Source organism: Ailuropoda melanoleuca, chromosome 2 (assembly GCF_002007445.2).
Source record: "Ailuropoda melanoleuca isolate Jingjing chromosome 2, ASM200744v2, whole genome shotgun sequence".
Classification (NCBI taxonomy): Eukaryota; Metazoa; Chordata; class Mammalia; order Carnivora; family Ursidae; genus Ailuropoda; species Ailuropoda melanoleuca.
Window position 1 is genome coordinate 56,085,499 of NC_048219.1, and position 22,778 is coordinate 56,108,276.

The 22,778-nt window shown below is 41.1% G+C and overlaps 1 protein-coding gene across 1 annotated transcript; it reads right to left on the reverse strand.

Moving 5' to 3' along the window:
* Window positions 1-8,916: 8,916 nt before the first annotated feature.
* C2H1orf52 (chromosome 2 C1orf52 homolog) lies at window positions 8,917-18,847 on the reverse strand. Its single transcript, XM_002919390.4, has 3 exons — window positions 18,537-18,847; window positions 17,699-17,897; window positions 8,917-12,767 (listed from the first exon to the last, which is right to left on the reverse strand). Exons 1-3 carry the CDS (start codon window positions 18,810-18,812, stop codon window positions 12,694-12,696), a joined length of 549 nt encoding a protein of 182 aa, XP_002919436.2. The 5' UTR covers window positions 18,813-18,847; the 3' UTR covers window positions 8,917-12,693.
* Between the last annotated feature and the right edge of the window lie 3,931 nt (window positions 18,848-22,778).

Consider the following 22,778-nt stretch of genomic DNA (forward strand, 5'->3'; position numbering starts at 1 on the left):
CACAGAAGTTAGCACTGGGAAGCTTCTTAGAGAATATCTAATACAACCCTTTCGATTTCCTTGAAAAGAAACTGTGTTGGTTTGAATAAAGTTAATCCATACAGTGGCTTTATTANGAAGTTAGCACTGGGAAGCTTCTTAGAGAATATCTAATACAACCCTTTCGATTTCCTTGAAAAGAAACTGTGCTGGTTTGAATAAAGTTAATCCATACAGTGGCTTTATTAAAAAAAGTTTCTTTTTCTCTCGTGCAACAGTTTTAGTATGAATGGTCCGGGTCTTCAGGGCAGCTTTGCTCCTCCTGGTCACTCAGTGATTCAGGCCCCTTCCAGGAAACTGCAGTGCCCTCTCTTAGGACTGGTCATCAAGCAAGGCCACCACATCCAAGGTCCAGCCAGCAAGAACAGGGAAATGGCCATGCACAAGGTACATGTAGGCTCAGGCTTCCAAAACATTAAAGAAAAGTGAAGGCGGAAGGAGAAAGAAGAGCCAAAGGGCGGACATATGTGGAGGAAGAAAAGAGAAAAATGACTTGTTTCTGTGGTAGGAGGAAAGATTATGGGTTCGAACCAGGAAATTTTATCAGCCATGGGTTAAAAAAAATATACAGGAGAGGACAGGACCGCTTCCTGCCTTTTCCCTCTTTTCCCTTCTTCTCCATGTTATCTCATTACAAGTGTACTTATGAGGAAGGAAAAGCCTGGAAAGGTCTGTGAGCGGTCACCTCATCGGTCAATAGAGAAAGCTGAAGAGTGGGACAAGCTTCTATCCTGAAGCACTGAACTGGGATGCCAGGCCCGAGGTAGTCTAGTTAATGGCACTTTCAAGGTAGCCCCTAGTTTGTCAAAAGTATCTTTGGCTTGTTTGGTATTTTAAATTAAATTAAAAATTTTTAAGTGGGCCAGGCAATCACATGGTTTGAACATCAAAATGATATATAAAGGTTAACCCCAAGAAGTCTTCAACCTCTGTCCCCATGCTTGTTGTGAAAATGCACTCGACAATGAAAGAGGGAGGTAATTTTATTCTGGCTGTTATAATAGGGAGAGCATTCATTAATGAGGGGTGTCTTAAAGAGAGGGAAGGAGCGGGTCAACAAGGGAGCCAGCCAAAGGAGTCTTATGGGAGTCTTATGAAGATGGGACTTATTTCAGATAGGAGGGGGTTCCTTTGCTATTTCCTAGTACACAGAAGGGTTGGGGGATGTCTTAGGCTTCACGGTTGTCTGGAGCACAGGGCTTAGGTAAAGTTTGACATTGTCGCAATTTATACCAAACTCCCCCTGTCCTCTTACAGGTGACTGCTTTCATTGGTCTCTTCTGTGTAGTTGCAGTATTACCTGATACAAACACGAACAAACACGACTCTACATATTTTCAAAAGGCTTTTTTTAGAGCAGGTTTAAGGTCAAAGCAAAATTGAGAGAAGGTACAGATTTTTCCCGTTTACCTCCTGCCCCCACACACCCACAGCCCTCCCCATGATCGATGTCCTCCCCCCAGAGTCGTACATTTATTACAACTGATGAAGCTACACGGACACAACATAATCGCCCAGACTCCATAGTTTACATTACAGCTCACTCTCGCTGTTGCACATTCTACGGCTTTGGACAAACGGATAACATGTATCCAACATCATAGTACCATACAGAGTATTTTCACTGCCCTAAAATTCCTCTGTGTTCCACCTATGCATCCCTCCCACTCACTCCAACTCCTGGCAACCACCTATCTTCTTACAGTCTTCATAGGTTTACTTTTTTTTTTTTTTAAGATTGTATTTATTTGGGAGAAAGAAGGAGAGAATGCGTGCATGAGCGGGGAGGAGGGTCAGAAGAAGAGGGAGAAGCAGACTCCCTGCCCCCAGGTGCCCCATGGTTTAATCTTTGCCAGGTCATACAGATGGAATCATACAGTATGTAGCCTTTTCAACTTGGTTTCCTTCATTTATGCACTTAAGTTTTTTCCATGTTTTCATGGCTTGATAGCTCATTTCTTTTTAGTGCTGAACAATATTCCATTGTCTGGTGAATATATTTTCTTATCACCCCCTTTCTTACACAAAAAGTAAACAGTAGCACAGTATACACACCTTCTGCAATTTCCTTCTTTCACTTTATAATATATGCTGGTTATCTTTCCATATCCATCCAGGGAATTTTTTTTTTCCTTACTTTTGGCACTGAATACTATTCCATCGTGCGGATAAACCATAGTTGTTTAACCAGTCCCCTATGTCACTTGAATTCATTCCAGTATTTTGCTATAATAGTGTTTCAATAAATGACTTTTTTACATATATCATTTGGTACACATACCTACAGGATAAATTCCCAGAAGTGAGATTGCTGGGTCAACAAATATATTTGTAATTTCTGTAGTTTTTGCCAAATTGTTCTCCATAGATTTAGATCATTTCGCCTTCTTACTTGCATCGTATGAGAATGCTGTGTCTCCGTATCCTTACCAGAATGTGTTGTCACATGTCATTTTTCTAACCTACTTAGGGAGAAATAGTATCCCTTAGGAGTATTAATTTGCATTTCTCTTAAAAATATCTTTGATTAGAAAGGTGGGGGGGCCACCCAGGTGGCTCAGTCGGTTAAGCGTCTGCCTTCGGCTCAGGTCATGATCCCAGGGTCTTGGGTCCCTGCTCAGAGAGGGGCCTGCTTCTCCTTCTCCCTCTGTCCTTTCCCCCCTCGTGTTCTCATTCATCTGCGTGCTCTCTCTCTCAAATAAATAAATAAATCTTTAAAAAAATATCTTTGATTCAACAACTGTTTTGAAAAATAATTTAGCAAGTAGACTCTATTGGAGATACTCCTTGAATAATCGATGATCAACTCTCCCCGCCCCCAGCGTAAACCCAAGTGTGTACTGTCATGCCACACGGTGGACGGTGGACGGTAGCGTGTCTGCAAGTGCATTCCACAAATTTTTGCCAGCTGTTCCTCAGAATTCTGTGCTCGGGGAAATCTGAGACACACGGGCCAAGAAGGTAGAGGCTTCTTTATTGAGTGACTCCTCAGAACCCTTGTAACTCTCATGTTCATTGTGAATATCTAGAAGGGAAGAATCCTAGATTCTTGTCAATGGAAACCTTTTCTCAGAGCATCTGCAAGCAGTTTTCTTGGAACATATTTCTGGAAACATTGACAGAGAAGGTTGAGGAGACGGAGTTGGATTTTTACCTAGCCCACGGCCAACATTGAGGAAGTAGTTTTACTTGTTTTTTAAAAAATAAAAATCCCTATTGTTTTCTTATAATTTTTTTTTCCTAAAAATTGAGGAAGTGGGGGAGGAGCTCAGTTAATTGAAGGTTATTAACAGTTGGATTAACTGAGGGACAGGAGTCAGAATTGGACTCGGTTAGCTTTCTTCAGGGCCAGCCCAGGGAAATAAGGTCGTTGGTAAACTGCCCTTTCCTGGTCCTCTTTCCCCTGGGTTGCTTTGCCTAGTTCCCCATCGAAAAGAGACTGATCGAGAAGGACCTAAAGGCTCATCTGCTCCAAGATGCTGTGTGTTGGTTCCCTTGTGCAAATAATTACCGAACAACTTCTAATTTTATTGCTTCGGGCTGGGTCCGAGGGTTTGTTCCACAAGACTTGGAAGACCCTGGGGACTCTCCAGCAGCTCCAAATCCAGTTAGGAAGATAAGAAATGCCCAGCAGAGGGGTAACAATGTAAGTGCCATTAAGTGACCAGATGAGAAATGGGGATAACGTTACTTCTCCCAGGGAGCTCCTCTCTTGGGAGGCTGCTTTGCAAACCCTCTGGTAAAACTCGACTGGGAGCTCTGGCTGTGGAATTTCCCCAATTCCACAAACCACGATAAGGAGGCCTTTCTTCTTTTCTTTGAGAGGAGGTGCTCCCTGGCGTGCTCTGTTCTTGGCTGGCTTGCTCTGGACGCCTCCTGCCGTGAGGCTAGCCAGCGGCTGTGGGGAATCCGGGAGACGGGGCCTGCCCGAATGCAGAAGGGGTTTCTCCAGAAGCCTCTCTGGCTCCACCTAAGGCTCTTCTCTGTTAATTGCAATTATATTGTCAATAACGTGCAGGTGGGGTGGGAGGAAAGCCCAGTACGCTTTACGTATTTATTTATTTTCCCTCTGTCCACTTTCCACCCTCAAATCCATCTTTAATTCAGAGTGGCCACAAATTCCTTTTGCTGAAGGCAAAATAACCAGGTTCTCAATCTGAGCACTGGTGAATGGCTTTTTGGAATCTGAGTAGTTTTTTGGAGCAGAGCAGCTAAAAAGAGGACATATTAGAAATACCAGATTTCTGGGGACACTGGGTGGCTCATTTGGTTAAGCTGCTGCCTTTCGCTCTGGTCATGATCCCAGGGTCCTGGGATTGAGCCCCTGCATTGGGCTCCTTGCTCCTCAGGGAGCCTGCCTCTCCCTCTCCCTCTGCCTGCAGCTCCCCCTGCTTGTGCTCTCTCTTCTGCCAAATAAATAAATAAAATCTTTAAAAAAAGAAATACCAGATTGCTGTTATAAAGAGCTGGTTTTTGGACAGGGACTTAACATGTAGGAGGTCAAAAAGAAGTAAAAAAACTTTTAAAATATTTGTTTAGATGTGGTCTCAAGAATTTAGCATTAAGTCAAGCAAACTAGATCAACTTTACATAGGACTCTGTCTTAAATTCCTATTCACAAAAGCAGTTCTATAATCAGATTCTACAACTGAATACTAAATTACAAGATGTTCATCTTAGCGTTATTTATAGTGGTGAAAAATGTGGAAATAATTTCAAAGTCCAGTAGATAAATGAAAATTTAAAAAGGTGTTTGAGGAATTCTTAATGGAATTAATGCTTAATGCGAAGTAAAGTATAGAATATCTATGTTGTTCAGAATGTGTACACATGTGAATAGGAAAAAACACTCTGTGAAAATACTCCATATCAAAATGTTACTGGTGGATTTCTCTACTAAATGTGATTTCTATTTTCTTCATATTTTTTTCCCAGAACTTCTACAATGAATGTGTATCATTTTCATAATCAGAAATATTTTTTAAGATTTATTTTAGAGAAGTGTGCAAGTGGGGGGAGGGGCAGAGGAAGAGAGAGTCTCAAGCAGAGTTCATGCTGAGTGGGGAGCCTCCTGACATGGGGCTCAATCCCAAAACCTTGTGGTATCGACCTCAGTCCAAACCAAGAGTCGGCCGCTTAATAGACTGCGCCATTGAGGCACCCCCATAATCAGAAAAACTGTTTTCCTTTACTTTTTTTAAGATTTTGTTTCTTTGAGAGAGCAAGCCAGCATGAGTCAGAGGAGGGGCAGAAGGAGGGGGAGAAGCAGGCTTCCTGCTGAGCGGGGAGCACAACGTGAGCGAGCTCGATCCCAGGACCCTGGGATCATGACCTGAGCCGAAGGCAGATGCTTAACCGACTGAGCCACACAGGCGGTCCCAGAAATATTTTTAAATGAACATTACTATTATAAACAATATATGTAACATTGATGTTATGAGAATTAATTGGAACAACGTAACTTGAAAGTAATAAATTGTTATTGTGTTTTTGGCATAAACTTTGATCCTGTCCTGGAAAAAGACAAAATATACTTGTAGTAAAGAAAACATACAAGTTTTTGTTTTCTGCGCTTCTGTGACATAAGGATTTTTTTTCTCACTCTTGGCACTCAGGTGAGGCAATTGAAAACCCGTTTCCCATCACTTTTTATTACATTTTCACAAATCTCTGTTGGAAAAATTATTTGAAATCATGGTAATGCTAAGAAACTCAAATTCTTTTTAAACTAAATCTCTTGGCCTTAAAAAAAAAAAAAATCAACGCTAGCCTAAGCAAGCTAAAAAAAACCCTCCAGGGCAAAAAAAGATTAAATTAGGAACTCCAGTTTAGCTAGCCAGTAAGACTGACATAGGATAGCCTTGCTACTGTTACAGGGGACACAAAAGTGGAAAAAGAATAGAAAAACCTAGGTAGTTTATAATTAGCCGAAGTGACTGGATGAATTTAAGTTAAAAATACACAGGGCCCTGGTCTAATTATCTAGAAAAAGCCACTTACTGCTTAAAGTTTTAAGTCAACCTCTCCAAGCTGGCACCAGAGGCAATCCCATTTCTTTCTAAAAAGTATCAAAATATTTTTACACAGTTGAAGCAGCAAGGCCAGGAGGCCCTCTTTCACATGGCATAGTGAATTCCAAAAGCTTCGGTTCAGAATTAAGTCACTTACCTCCAGACAGGCTGGAACCCCAAAGAAAGCTCTTCTCCTGGGTGGCAGTTTGATGTTGAGAAAAAATAGCTTGAAATCTCAAAAGCACCCTACTAATGTAAAAGACTTGTTATCTTTCTTCACCAACTATGGAGCAATCTGGAGAAATTAACCCTCTCATTTGTTAACCTCAATAACAGGCTTTAACAGATCTGGAGCCAGGGCTGGCTCAGATAATCGTTCTAATTAGTTTGGTATGGAGGGATGCAGGGGCCTGCAGGATTTTGAGCTCAAGTAATTAAGCCTAAATAAAAAGGAAAAAAAGATTTTATGCCTTACATACTGGACATAAGGATTCCAGATGTGATGGAAGAAATTTTACTGCTAAGGCTTCTAAGCCACTTCTTGTAGTTGAGGAGAGGGTTGGAGGGAAAGCCTGCGGCAGAGCTTGGTGAAAAGAGGAGAGGAAGGTCCTACTACCTGGGAAATCTCGTGTGTGTGTGTGTGCGTGCGTGCGTGCGTGCGTGCGTGCGTGTGTCTCTCTCTAAACTGAAAACTAGCAAAAACTAGCAAAGGGGTCTTAAGCTCTTTCTGCAACAGGAGCCTGGAGGAGTTATTTCTGAGTTGGCTTGCTTGTAACTTCGCTGGCAGGCAAGTCACCTCCTCAGTTGGAAGTGATTGTTTTGTTATTCTATTGCAGTTTCTCTCAGGAATTCTAAATTTAAAATGTTAATGCAAACTCCCCAGTGCGCTAGAGAAGGTTGCTAGAATTTTGGTCTCATGTACAAACGGAGACAGGTAATTATGCCAGGAATAGAGCTGCACTTTTACTTCAATAATATCCACCAAATACTGTTTCTTCTTCTTCAGAAAATGGTAAACACAGGGAAGGGAACAGGAGTTCCAGACCCTGGGAACCAAAATATTACAGACACACAGGAAATGACTTTTCAAATCCAGCCTGTAAGCCTGTCATTTTGTGGGCTCATCTGTGAACCTAGAAAAGAGAGACAAAGATCACAGAGAAGCCATTCCTACATTATGGCAAGGCTGTACCCAAGGACTTCCGGAGGCCTTCGTGCGCCCTAGTGCTAGGATTCTACACTTAAGCCATCGTTTGAAAGGTTAGAAGAAACCAATGAAATTTGAAGCAAAATCGATGACTTAAAGCTTCTTCACTTTGCTTAAAAAACTGTAGACTTTGAAAAACAAGTGAAAATCTAAAATATATTTTTGGAGGGAGAGGGGTATATTCTCAGCCCTATTGTTTTAAGGCTTTCGATGAAAAATACTCCAAATATGTGATAAATAAGGTACTAAATCATTGAAATATTAATTTTCCTAACACACTTATGTATTGGCTATGCTTTCCATAGCATTAAACAAATGCTATGCCTCTGGTTAGTGAACTGGTTTTGGATTCATTAGCTCTCCAGATATTTATATTCTGAGTGCCTTCTAGGGATAAGACATCCTTTGAATGAAACACATACAAATTAATACATCAATCTATGGGTTCATTCGGGCGCTCCTCCTCCTCTCCAGTGCAGTGAAGGAGTGCCCTGGGTCTGGAAACAGACTGCCTGCCTTCCCAGCTCTACCACCCGGAGCAAATCACTTAACCTCTCTGTGCCTCCATTTTCTCCCCGGGGGGGAAGTAGGGCTAGTAATAGCACCTACCTCATCAAATTAAATGAGTTAATACCCGTAAAGCACCAAGAACAATGCCTGGCACACGGTAATGTAACCAAACCCAAGTTCATCCGCCCGATTCACAGCAAAGATGATCACTGAAGACAAGTGTGCAGCAAGGAGAGAGGGTTTATTTGAGAGGCAGTCAAACAAGGAGACAGGAGGGCAAGCCTCAAATCCACCTCTTGCAGTATCAGGGAACTGTAAAGACATCTGAAAAAAAAATCCGAGGTAAAAAGTTGCAGCTGCACTTGAGTCTGCAGCTGCATGCAGCCCCATTAACCCTTGGGTTACCGGTTTCAGTAAGTACTCTGCAAATACAGGGCACAGGGAAAAGCAATGGGCGGGTGCAGATACAGAGATAAACAGAGCAAGGTGTATAAGAGAGAGAAATGCTTGGGACTCCCATTTTGAGGATAAGAGGGCGTTCATGGTAGAAAGGTCAGGCCAAGCAAATGGTACAAGTGAACACACAGAACTATCAAACTAGCATATCTGGGGAATTATAAATGATTCATTAGAGCTGGTTTATTGAGTGTGTGAGCAAGAGTGGAGAGAACCCTTAGGATTTAGTAACTAAACCCATGTGACAGGAAATGAGGCAGAGGGCAGGTTTTTGGGTTGATGGTGATGCAATTAACCAGAAACAAATACAGGAGGCGACAGCGGTATTGCCACAGTTTGATTTTGCACATCCAGTCTGTGAGGGGCCTTAGACTCAAGCAGAGACGTACAACTGGATACACAAATCTGGGGTTTTCTGAGAACATTCTGGCAAGCAGTGTAGGGAACCGTCAGAGTGTTACTGACTGTGGAAGCCGCGAACTCCACTGAAATTGTCGAGAACCAGGGTAGAGAGTGAGAAGGCAACGCCATAGGCCACATGGGCGTTCCAGGGCAGCTGGCAGAGGAGCCAGAGAGGAGAAACAGAGAAGAGAACAGGATAGTGTGGGGCCTTGGCAAGAAACCAAGGGAGTAAAGAGTTTCAAATCAATTAGGATGTTTTTGATGGAAAATGATAGAAAACTGAACTCCAACTGGTTTAAACTGTCAAGATTTATTGGCCCATGTAACTGAGGACACAAGCCTCTGGAGGATCGCTTCCAAACCAGAGGTGAAAAGTTCTGTTCACCACCAACAATCAGGAGTTCTACTGAGTCCCTTCTATGTGCCAGGCATGGCTCTAGTCAATGAACAAAACAGGCAGAGGCCCTCCTCTGTGGACTGTACGTACAAATGCCCCTCGGCCCTTTTTTTTTTTTTTTGCATTACAATGCAACGCAATGCTTTAAATTGAGAAAACTATGGAAAGGGAAGAGAGAAAGCTTTACAAAATAATGAAAAGTCCAAAACACTTGCTGGGAATTTAACACCTTTTTGGTAAGAATATCTGGAACTTCTGTACTAAGTGAACTAGGCAAGCAGTTCAGTATGGACACAAAAGGCTAAAATCTGAAATACCACCAATGACACTAAAGTCCAGCTGTGGTTCTCAGTCAGAAATTTGACTTATTCAAAGTTGTTGAGTTCATGCAGATACCTGTAAAAATAATTATATTTAAAAAATATCTCTAGTAGGGCTGTGTGTCTAAATGGTGTGACAATATGTTTTATATGCAGGTCATGTCCAAACCTGCATTAGCCCATTCACAATTAAATATATATATATATTTATTTATTGCAAACTATATATATGTAGTTTGAAATAAAAAACCTGCACTATATACATATACATATATGCAGTAAAAGAAAACCTCACTCTCAGCCATTATATCCAACTGAGGACTATAGGTTTCTCATATCCGTCTCCTCTCCAAGCCTTAGTTCATACAGACACCTACTGCTCTACTCAACTACTGCAACTGGTCTTTCTGACTCCGCCCTTACATGTCCTTTCTCCTTAGGGCTACCAACCTGACTTTGCTAAAACAAAGATGGGTCCTTTTTTCCTAACACAGTGCTTTGCACTATTTATGGAGTACAACAGGTACTCCATAAACTTTATATGGAATGGGATTACAGATTTTAGCCCGCGCTCTGAAGCTAACTCATATACTTGTGGGTATATTGTTTTATCTGGCTGGGCCTGTTTTCCATTTCTCTAATTTGGAAATGATAAAGCCTACCTCATTAGGTTTTTGGAAACTAAAATACTACGTGATTGAACTTTGTGAACTCAAAAGCACCACACAGCATTAAGGACTTAGACTAGAAATTTGCAAGTTTGCAAATAAGTCCAGGTAATATTAGTATTTTAATGGCTAAAAATCAGTGTCAATTTTCTCAATGTTCTTTGACTCCAGTTAGAATGTTTTCCACAAAACTCCATAATGTTATTTACACTTTGAATTCTAAAATATGGCCCACAGATGCTTAGTTCTTCTCAAATTTTGTCTTTGCATAAAAGAAAGTCATTTATGCCTGATATGGCTTAACTTCCTTAAAGATGAGGAACTGAGTCAATTATCAAGTGACTTGTCTAAAAAAGAAACAACTTGAATAGAGGTCCCTTTCCCCTTCTGTTTTTTGGGCCATATTTTGAAAAGAAACCCAATGAGATACAAAAGGCAGAATGAGACTGCTCCAAAATATTTAGCCTCCTTCTTCCTAAAATCTCTCTTCCCTCTCCTACATTACAACTACTCAAATAGGCATACATCTCCCAGCAGGGGCATAAGCTCACAAGTATAGCCACTACATGTCCTAAAATATCAATCCCCCTTCTAAGAAAGTGGTATTTATTCCTCCCCACCACTCCATTCTGTTAACTTCTAGGAGGGGGGCTCAAAGCATCACCAGTGAGCATCACCAGTGAGCTTTTTATCTATCATAAACTAACTGATGTAAGTTGGAAGTTGATCCAATGGGTGATAAAAAGAGGTTAGATTTCTAGACAGTGGCTTGCCGGGTTCTGTTTTTTTTATATGAGGTTTGCCTTCATGCTAATTTTTAAATCTTGTAATATTTCGGTAACTTCTTGAGATAGCTGCTCCTCTAGTAAATGTATCCAGACAACAGATTTCTCTAGATTTGGGAAACACAGACTCAAAATTAGAATTCCACTTGTTTAGTTTGGTGTCACACTGGAGTCATGCTTTATCACTTGATGCCACTCCCTAATAGGATACTATAGCCCTCCAAATTATTCATATACAAAGGCTTTACACAGAAAGTTTCTTGCTTTACCAATTTCTTTAATTCTGGGAACCATATATCTATAGAGGATAAGCAGCTATAGAATTAGTTTTTGTTAAGTTTGAGACGTACTGGAAGCTATCATACTGTTATATTCCCACCTCAATCCACAAAACCCCATGGCTAGCACCATCACTTTTAATGCCTTTTACAAAACCCCATCACTTTTAGTGCCTTTTACAAATTTTAATCTACTTGATCCACGTTTCCAATTAAACAAATTTCTTAGTTTTTCAAATATTGATTTTCCAGTACTGAAGAAAAACAACTGGACTGAGGATTTTTTTTTAAATTCAAAGACCAATGTCTTTAATTCTTCTTATACACTAGAGGTGCAGTGTTCTGTATTTAACTCGTCTCTAAAAGGCATTAAGATGCAAGGAACGATAGCTATAACGTATAACCTCTCCTTTTTATAGTTCCAAATGCTACAAATAACTGCACTGCATTTTGGACTGTAGAAGTAAAATCAAAGATGATTAATTTCCTGACTACCCCTTGCCGATTTTGATTATTACTATATGCAAAGCATTAAAATAGGAGTCATGTACAAAAACACAATAGAAGTAGTGTCGTCAGATAAAACACACGATGCTCAGTTAAAACTGAGTCTCAGATAAATTTTTACTGTATGTCCCAAATATTGCACATACAAAACATTATTTATCTGGAATTCAAATTTAACTGGGTGTCCTGTATTTTTATTTGCTACACCTGGCAGTACTTTATAGAGAATCATTATCTTCGGCAAACTATTTACCAGGGAAATTAATAACCATCACATCAGGCTTACATGATAAAGTGTAGTAATACAATCAGGGAAGATCTCCTTGCTTACCACGGAGAGTACCTGAAGACATGACAACTGCAGTCCCTAGAAGATAACCGAAGTTTGACTGATGGGTAGGTGGTTTCGGGTGATGATTTTGGAGTTCAAGTATCCTCAGTTAATCCTGAAATCATTGCTCACTCCCTGTGGAACCTTGGGTAAGTTAATCTCTATTATAAAATGAAGCCACTAATACCTGCTTTACCAGGCTGTTTGGGGATCAGAGAAAAAGTATCCACAAGGCACCTGGAACACAGGAGGCACTCTTAGATGGTAATACCTACTATTAAAACATCACATGGCAAAGAGGGTACTTGTCACAAATATTCAAATGCTAATGTTATGCAATAGTAATATTGAATAAGTAATTTTATTTCCATGATCTATTTACACTGTACAAACACTGTTGAAAAGCACCCTACAAGTTCACAGTACATTACAATATATTTACTTTAAAAATATATTCCTTTATAAAAGGTTCATAGAACACTGGCATGTCGACATGTGACAAAACTCTCAAAGCATGTCACCAACTCTGTGGCAGCAAGAATGCTTCCATATGTTGTCAATTTCATAATCACAAATCACCACTTGAGTTTTAAATAAAAATTTTAAATAAACAATGAATCCTACAGTGGAACGTTCCCACAGCAACACTTATTATTAGTTAATTAACATGTACTTTCATGGAGATGTTGTTTCATAATAATTTAAAATGTCAACTTAATCTGCCCCCAAAAAACCGTTTCAACAAGCTTCACAGTCCCGAAATCCTTGTCATTTGTTGTTTTCTACTTTTTCTTCTTTGTTGGTTCTCCTGGGTCTACTTTGCGCTTTTTAGAAGTATGCTCATCTTTTTCATCGTCTTTAAACAGGAAAGGAAAAGTTTCAATCAGTAATTAAAAAAAAAAAGTTAAGTATTAAAATTTCACTGACTTTAGACCAAAATCATTATCCTCAACTTATGTTTCTTCCAGTTTCCTAATAAACACCAAAAATTAACTTTTAGAACTCTAACTTTAAAGTGCAAGTAAAAATAAGAAATTCTTAAATTGTAGTGTCATACAAAATTCACAGTGACCTTTTAGTGCTATATTAAGGTAGTTAAAAATGAAAAAAATCAGACTTGTTCTGAAAAAAAGCTATCCCCAAATATTCTACAGTATATATTTTGTGTACACTTAAATAATCTACATGTTGTAAAAACGGAACACATTCTATTCTTTTTACCAAAGAGTATCAATCTAACCATGACATCATTTAAGTGGCCATCAGCTGTTCTTTCCCTTCCAATCTCTTTCTCTCCCTGCAAAACAACTCCCTTCCCTATCTATAACCCCTGTCCTTTTATTTTGAAATTTAAAAAGCACTCACTGGTAAATGTTGTGTGGCTTTATGTTAAGAACTCCATACAGATAGAATAACATGTAGAAATTAATAAATTTTAAAATACAAATTTATTTTAAGCACATTACTGGATTCACTGGCTTTACCTTCCCAATCAACAGATACCCAAAGTTCAACAACTATCACGTGGTGATCTATAAGATATTCTGATGTTGAAAGGGGCCTTCATATTAGAAAAAACTGGGAAGCTGCAGTGGCGGCTGGCTAAGCAGTAGAGCATGCGACTCTTGATCTTCGGGTGGTGAGTTCAAGCCCCACGCTGGATGTAAAGCTTACTTAATAAAAAAATGATACTAAAAATAAAAAGTAGGGGAAACGCTGCTTATCACACCATGAACTCCTTATGGAGAAAATACATGTACAACCTAAGCCTTCAATTCCCTTCTAACTGCACCATACTCAGAATATCTCCTTTGTTGATGTGGAGAATAATTAGAATCAACAACAGATGACTCATCTTCATTCATCTTCAAGCACAGCAGGGCGATGTTATTCATGTATTTCAGAAAGCACTTATGAGTTTATATAGGCAGCAAGATAAAATAAAATTCAGATCAATGAATCATCCTAGGAATTTACAAGCCAGAGTTTTAATCAATAGTTTATCACGTATACACAAAAATAACGTACAAACCAACTGATATGGCACATAGTTCAAATAAGCCAAGGCCTTTGTTTAACTGGAGTTTAATTAACATCATTGCTTGACTTTGAGATTATCTTCACAGTATAAACACTGAAATTACTTTCTAGTTCTGCTATAAAATCCACTGTTGACGTATTAAAAAGATGACTGTGGGTGCCTGGGTGGCTCAGTCAGTTAAGTGTTTGCCTTCGGTTCAGGTCATGATCCCAGGGTCCTGGGATCAAGCCCTGCAATTAGCTCCATGCTCAGCAGAGAGCCTGCTTCTCCCTCTCTGTCTGCCCCTCCCCCCTGCTCATGTTTGCTGTCTCTCAAATAAATAAATAAAATCTGTAAAAAAAACCCCAAATTACTAGGGTTGGAAAAATAATTTTCTATTAGTAATTTGAACAGGAGCTTATGCCATCTAGTGACATAACAAGGCATTGCCTTAAAAACCACAGCAGGATTAAAAAAAAAAAAACACAAACAAAAAAAACCACCTTGAAATGTTCATTTACCAAGATTATTGATTTTCTACTCTAGGCCAAATATTACAGGTGCATTAGTAAGGAAAAAAATTTTCTATTATGGAATTCATGCCACCTAAGGTAAATAAGTTTACACTGTTAATATGAACTAACTTTCTAAATTCTTAAAAAAAGAAAAAAAAAAGCATTAGCTACCTTAACTAGGATTTTGTGGTTAAGTACATGTCAGTAATAGCTAAGCCTTAGTGATTTGCATTTCACAATTACCAAAAAAGAAGTGCTGGTAAGTAGCAAGCCTCAATGAGTTTTGAATCTTTCCCAGCTTAAAAGAAAAAAAAAAATCTGGAAGAAGTTAACTGGCAAAAAAGTGCCTGGGTGGCACAGTGGTTAAGCGTCTGCCTTCAGCTCAGGGCGTGATCCGGCGTTGTGGGATCGAGCCCCACATCGGGCTCCTCTGCTATGGGCCTGCTTCTTCCTCTCCCACTCCCCCTGTTTGTGTTCCTTCTCTCGCTGGCTGTCTCTATCTCTGTCAAATAAATAAATAAAATCTTAAAAAAAAAAAAAAAGTCCAAAGTGCAAAAAATGAATAGGAAAAGTAAAAATAATTTAATAATCTAAAAATTAGATAATTTAAGAATATGGAATTTCCTAAACAAGGTATAAGTTAAAAATACAGGTAAAAAATGATCGATTTTATAGCAACTTTGTTGAACATGGTATGGGATTCTGAAATGGCAAAAATCACTTCTAAAAAGAGTATCTAAAAAAGAAGGTAGCTATATTCAATAACCAACATTAGAGTCCACATTAAATTCCAGGATTATCAGGGCGCCTGGGCGGCTCAGTCAGTTAAGCGGCTGCCTTCAGTTCAGGTCACGATCTCAGCGTCCTGGGATCAAGTCCCGCATCGGGCTCTCCACTCAGTCAGCGGTGAGTCTCCTTCTCCCTCTCTTTCTGTGATCTCTCTCACTTTCTCTCTCTCAAATAAATAAATAAAATCTTTAAAAAAAAAAATAAATTCCAGGATTATCTTTTAACTTTATGATCTAGCTTTAAACTGTCTAAGCACTTCGTCCTTTTGTTTGATATTGTTTATGTATACTTTCTGATGGAGGACCATCATATAATCAAAAGTACTGAAATTATCTAGGAGAATAACAATATTATTTGCCACATATTTGGGACCTCTTTTTTATTTTTATTTTTTTAATTTTTTTTTAAGATTTTTTAATTTATTTATTCGACAGAGATAGAGACAGCCAGCGAGAGAGGGAACACAAGCAGGGGGAGTGGGAGAGGAAGAAGCAGGCTCATAGAGGAAGAGCCTGATGTGGGGCTCGACCATAACGCCGGGATCACGCCCTGAGCCGAAGGCAGACGCTTAACTGCTGTGCCACCCAGGCGCCCCAATATTTGGGACTTCTTCTATATGAACTCAAGAGGCAAGCTGGAAAAAAGGTAATTCTTTCTGCTTGTTTGTCCTGGTATAGAATCCTCACTTCTTCCATATAGGGACAAAGATAGAGCACCAGCCTATGGTACCTTAGTTTGAGTATCAACTCTAGTGGTCTTATTTCCTACAGAACAGCTATTTCTCAAGCACTACAGCTTGCAAAACATAAAGAGAATAAACTCTAGCTTAAGAGGTATCATTTCCATTTAAAGGCCTGAATTTGAATTCTAATTCCACCTTTCCCTAGCTGTGTGAATTTACTTAGGCCAATTCTTTAATCTGGGATTATTTCCTTGTCCATAAAAGAGTAATAATGAATTACGTACCACTTCTGTACTAGGCTGCTAAGATCAATAAATTTTAAAAATTGTGTGAAAGTACCTATTTTACAGCTTGGCATTTTCTAGTTTTGTGATCATGGAGAAGCCACATTAAGCTCTCATTTCCACATGTCCCTATTTGGTTTCACAAGGTGTAGGAGTAAACATTACTTATGCAAAAAATTTTTTTTATTAATTACATAATGCTATACAGTATGAGATACTTGGATTTAAAAGGATGCCATTTACTGAAATATACCTTTTAAGTGACTTCAAATCCATGCTGGAAATCAGTGAAAGAAATGGAAAAGCCAAGCAGAATCAAAACTGAAGAACTCCTACCAGTTATTCTTTCTTCTAAAACAAAACTCTCTGCCTGGTTGTAAAAGGAGCTAAGTAAATAGTCCTGGATTCATGAGAACATCAGAAATCTGTTTAACTGGCATGCCCTTTCGTAAAAACAACAGTCCAAACATTTAGTTCAATTCAACAATTATACACTGACTATTTAAAATGTACTACAAACTGTAAACTCATTTTCAAAAAGAAGACGCACTTACGAACAATCTCATAAAGGATGATAGATGCAACCAAGAGCACTGGCACATAAAGTACAGAGGAGCAAATAATTTGAGGGAGGTGCTGACATTTTTTTCTTTCTTCTTTGAATTGGATTTTGAAGGATGAAAGAGGGAGGGAAGAACATTCTGGACTAAGGAGCAACATATGCTGAAAGGCATGGAACCATAAAATAGCATGATCTGTTCAGTTTTCAATTTTAAGATCTTAAAGTGCTAGAAGAAGCACCATTTGAAATGAGGGTGGAGAAAGGCAGGGCCTATCAGAAGGCTTTGACTATGCTGTTGGTGAAGGAGTTTAAGCAGGTGAGTTACATAATCAGACATTACTTTTAGAACGTGATCACTAGCTACAGTGGGAAGGATGAAATTGGGAGGTTGGGTAAAAGTGTGTAAGCAGAGATTACTGTGGTTACTTACACTGTAAATACGAGATGAAATTATGATATAAACAAGTCAACTAAGTCATTATCTTCCTATTACTATGTAGTAAATCTCAATTAACTTCATTTTGTCACACTAATTTTGGCTTTAAACCACAATTGCTTTAATATAAAATGATGCCTTCAGCTCTTCAAAGCTGCAATCATAAGAAAGAATGCATGATTTAACTGGCTCTGTTTTAATAATGCACCATAAATCATATATACTACTGGTTGAGATATCCGAGATTTCACTCTAAAACCTGAATAACTTAAGATCTTTTTCTAAAATACTGTAAATACTACTGGTTGAGGTTTCAGAAACTTCACTTCAAAGTCGAATTTATACAATCTTTCTCAAAACTGCAGCAAAAACAATAATCATACACCGTATTTAATTTGTTAAGTCGCTAGATTTAAATTCCATTCATTAAATATCTTGCTCTTTTTAAACTCATCACAGGGACCAAAAGGTATTATCAAGGGAGTCTGACTCGCCTTACCTGATTCCACTGTCTCCTCCCCTTCTGGTAGAAGCCTAGCTTTCTTAGCATGCTGTGGGGCATCATCACCATTGTCCTCATAGATGTTAGACCATTTTATTGCCATATCCAGCTCTGGAGGGGGAGGTTTCTTCTCAGTAGTGTAAGTCTCCGGAGGTGGTACATAGTTTGACTTCCATATTTTGAATTCTTTTGGAGGCTGTTAAGCAAACACATTAAGAAGCACCGTGACGAACCGAGGTTCCTACAATCGGTAGGAGCACATGCATCTCCCTGCCGTTCGCTTATTGTTCAGGCTGACTTTTTTTTTTTTAACGTTTAAAGACACATTTTTTTCCATCAAAATCACAATACTGTTAAGTGAAAAGCCAAAGGATTCCCTATACGAATAAAGCTAATAACTTTTAGTTACCAAAGAAGAATCCAGTCTCAGAGATACTACGCCAAGGCTGACCCCTTCAGGAGGCTGCAGCAGACACTGTCTTGGAGGCAGCACCGCAGGCACTTCGGCGTCAAAGGGAAGGGGTCTCGGGGAGAAGCTGCAGCGGGGGGGGGCGGGGGAGTCACCACTGTTAGTCCTCGCAGCGCGGGGTCGGGGCACCGAGCGCGTCGGTTTGGGTCTCCTCACAAGGGGGCGGGGGCTGCGGGCCAGTCTGACACCCACTAGGCTGGGGAAGGGGGCCCGGGCTCCCCAGGGCTGGAGGTGGGAGGGGTGGTGCGGCATCCCGCAGGAGGTGACTGCGTGTGGGGGAACGAACTGCCGGTCCCCAGGAGAGGGCTCAGGAGGAAGGGGGCGGAGGCCGGGGCCACGATCGGGAAACCGGGTCGGGAACCTCACCTCCTCAGGCGCCTTGACGACGTGCCTCTCCCAGTCTATCTGTTTGTTGAGCGGATTGTAGAGAAAGGCCGGGCGAGTCACGCTCCGGAACAGTTCGTCGGGTCCCGGCAGCCGCTTCTCCGCCTTGTTCCCACAGCCGCCCGCCGACTTCCCAGGATCTGGGGTCCTGCGATTCGTTTCCTCCGGCTCGCTGTTATCCTCCTCGCCCGAGGAACCTGAGCTGCTGCTGCCGTAAGCCGCGAAATAGCTCAGAGGGTCCTTCTCTTCGGCCGCCATGACGGCTGCGCGCGACGACTGTGAGCTCCTCCGGAAGCCGGAAGCTGCCCCAGGGCCCGCCCCGCGGTTGGTTCCGCCCCAAGTCTTGCGGTAGAGCGCAGGGCCTGCGCCCCCTGACGGCTGCGCTGAGCTCCTGTCGCCCGACTCCGGACTGAGGCTGGAGGCGGGGAGCGCACTTTGCCAAGCAGGGGCTGCTTTATGCTTCTTCTTGAGGAACCTTGAGAGGAGACAAGTCCTGAACCAGTGGTCCCAACCAAACTTTCAACATTCAATAAGAATTTATTAAAGGCATACAAGAGATAAGAATTTTTTTTCTCTGCCACTTCACCTTAGCCATTACCCAGAGACACCAGGATTTCTTCCTGATGTCACTGCATCTCCTCTTCAAAATGAAAATCACTCTCAGTATGGTTGCTCCCCGCAGTCATCATGGAAGACCTCTATGGATGGTGGACTTATCAAGTCACAAACTAAATCCTCTCCAGCTTGACCTCATTCCAGTGGCTCTGAACAACTATCTTTTTTTTTTTTTTTAAAGATTTTATTTACTTATTTGACAGAGAGAGACAGCGAGAGAGGGAACGCAAGCAGGGGGAGTGGGAGAGGAAGAAGCAGGCTCCTAGTAGAGGAGCCTGATGCGGGGCTCTATTCCAGAACGCCGGGATCACGCCCTGAGCCGAAGGCAGACGCTTAACGACTGAGCCACCCAGGCGCCCCTTTAACTATCTTTAATGAAGTTCCTCTTGGGTTGCATCCCACCACTCAGTGGGTCTTCCAAACTCTCTGGCTTCTCATTGTCAGCTTCTTTCCATTCTTGCTTTGCCCTGTACAGCCTGTAAACGCTGGCGTTGCCCAGCGTATTTTACCATCTTCAGCAATACTTATCATTTCGTAGACGGCATTACAAAGTTGCAAGTCAGCCCATCTCTTTCCATGGCATTAACTACCTTATGCTTGTGACTCTCAGATCTGGGTTGCCAGCCTCAATCTTTCCATCCAACCTCTGGACCAGACCTCCATTTGGCTCTTAAAGTTTCCATGTGAACATCCTGCTGGGGCCTCAAACATCCATTTACTAGATCAGTAACTTGTCTTTTCATATGACTTGTCTCTGTATGTGTTCCCTCTCTTAGTAAATGACATAACCTAAGCACCAGGAAAACTAGAAATCTTTTACTCCTCTTGGTGATCTAAGAGGGAACGATACTTAAAGTGAAAAAGTTGGTTGTAGGGCCCCTGGGTGGCTCAGTTGGTTAAGTGACTGCCTTTGGCTCAGGTCATGATCCCAGGGTCCTGGGATCGAGTTCCACATCGGGCTCCTCCTGCTCTGCGGGTAGCCTGCTTCTCCCTGTCCCTCTGCTTGTGCTCTCTGTCAAATAAATAAATAAAATCTTAAAAAAAAAAGTTGGTTGTAAACATTTACAGAGCACAGGGAGGGGTGCCTGCTCATTCAGATGATGCACTCATTCATGACTTGCTGTTCCTGCAAGAGGTAAGCTCCATGGGGCTCCATGTCTGTTTTCTTCACTTCTCTCTCCCAGGGGAGGAGTTGGACTGTATTTCATTCATTTTTATATTCCTGGTACCCAGCTCAGTGCCTTTCACTGAGTAGATGATCAGTAAATAATGTGGGTTATGATAACTTTGAGTGTGTAGTTCTAGATAAATGTTTTCTCAACATTTTTCATCCAAATACCTGTGTTGACAGAGGAAAACGATGGTCCCAAAGTGCAAACTTTGGGGGCATCCAAAACCATCCTCACTTCTGACACAAATTGCAAGTTTTTGCTAAAAGGACTCACAAAGCTCACTGAAAGCTTTTTTACTCTTGTTTGTAGTTTATTTCAGCAAAAGGATACAGATTAAAGTCAGCCAAGGAAAGAAGTACAAGGGGTAGAGTCCGAGAGATTTCCACACACAGAGCTTCCAATGTCCTGACCCCATGGAGATATAGACAGTATTAATTTCTTGCAGCAGAGATATGTGACAGTGTCATGGAGTATTGCCAACCAGGAGACTTGCCCAAGCCTTGGCGTTCAGAGTTTTAATTGGGGTTCAGTCATGTAGACATAGTTGATTGCCCACGTGGCTGACCTCAGTTTCTAGCCCCTTCCTAGATAAAACTCTCAAATAAATAAATAAAATCTTAAAAAAAAAAAAACCTTGCCCACTGTTGAGTGCCTGTGGGGTTGGGGTACCCAATTTGAGTAATATGGAGTCCCTGTTATCAAAGCCACCAATAGCCTCCATGTGACCAAGTCCAAGGGCTGGTTCTTACTTCACCTTTTAAGAAGATGGGCCTCCTTCTTTTTTTTTTTAAGTTTTTTTTTCTTCGAATTTATCTATTTGTCAGAGAGAAAGAGCAAGCACAAGCAAGGGGAGAAGCAGACAGAGGGAGAAGCAGGCCCCTGCCGAGCAAGGAGACGGAACTGTGACTCCATCCCAGGACCCCAGGATCATGACCTGAGCCGAAGGCAGATGATCAACCAACTGAGCCACCCAGGCGTCCCGAGATAGGCTTCCTTGAAACACTTTTTTCTCTTGCCTTTCACTAGATCATACACTTTAGTTCTCTTCTTATTTCACAGGGCTCTTTTCAGTTTCCTCTCTTGCCTTCTTCTGTCTCACGTCCAGAGATGTTAGAGCACCTCAGGGTCAGTCCTGGATCATCCTTTCTTTTCTATGAATCCTATGCTTCAAGGTGAATTCATCAAGTCCCATGGTTTAAAATACCATGTTATGCTAATAACTCCCACATTTATATAACCAGTCCAGAAGTATTCCCTGAACACCAAATCCTTGTACCCAGTTTCCAACTTCAATGTCTAACAAACACTGCAAACTTAACATGTTTGAGGTAGATTTTCTACCAAGATGGTGATCAACAGTTCCTGCCATGCCAGTGCTGCATGCCGCTCCTTCCCTCATGGGTCTATTTCCTCTCCCTTTGGATCTGGGCTAGCCTTATGCCTTGCTTAGATGACTAGAATGCCTCTGCTTTTTTTTTTTTTCCCCAGGAGCCCTGAGCCACCATGTAAAGAGAGGTCCAGCTCCTCTGCTGGAGAGACCATGAATAAAGAACCCCAGCCAGCTCCCAGCTAGTGTATCCATCCCAGGTAAGGCACTAGACTTGTGAGTGAATTTATACAATGCCAGTTGAGCCTTTATAAGAATGCAGAATGAGGGGCGCCTGGGTGGTGCAGTTGTTAAGCGTCTGCCTTCAGCTCAGGGCGTGATCCTGGCATTCCGGGATCGAGTCCCACATCGGGCTCCTCCGCTGGGAGCCTGCTTCTTTCTCTTCCACTCCCCTGCTGTGTTCCCTCTCTCGCTGGCTATCTCTCTGTCAAATAAATAAATAAAATCTTTAAAAAAAAAATGCAGAATGATCCCAGGATAGACCATCATAAGAACTATGAAGTCAAGTCTAGCCCAATTTGCAGAATCATGACAAATAAATGGTCATTATTTTATTTTATTTTATTTTTTTTTTAAAGTCCTATCCTCATAGGGCTNCCATTATTTTATTTTATTTTATTTTAAAAGTCCTATCCTCATAGGGCTTACATTCTAGTAGGGAAAGAAGGCTTTAAGCTTACATTGTAAATATTTGATTTTTTTAAAAAAATATTTAATTTATTTATTTGACAGAGATAGAGACAGCCAGCGAGAGAGGGAACACAAGCAGGGAGAGTGGGAGAGGAAGAAGCAGGCTCATAGCGGAGGAGCGTGATGTGGGGCTCGATCCCATAACGCCGGGATCACGCCGAGCCGAAGGCAGACGCCCAACCGCTGTGCCACCCAGGTGCCCCAAATGGTCATTATTTTAAACCACTAAGTTTTAGGGTGGTGTGTTATGCAGCAATAGATACCTGAAAAACATGTCCAAACTGAACTTTTCATTTCCTACCCTCAATACTCCCCACCTCCCATCATCTGCCCCATCTCTTTAAATTGCAGCATTACCAT

Coding starts and splice junctions, on each gene's coding strand:
- C2H1orf52 (XM_002919390.4), bottom strand. CDS start 18,812: ATGGCGGCCGAAGAGAAGGACCCTCTGAGCTATTTCGCGGCTTACGGC. Junction 17,898..18,536: donor TCGTCAAGGCGCCTGAGGAG/GTGAGGTTCCCG, acceptor TTTGCTTAACAG/CCTCCAAAAGAATTCAAAAT. Junction 12,768..17,698: donor GGAGGAGACAGTGGAATCAG/GTAAGGCGAGTC, acceptor TCCTGTTTAAAG/ACGATGAAAAAGATGAGCAT.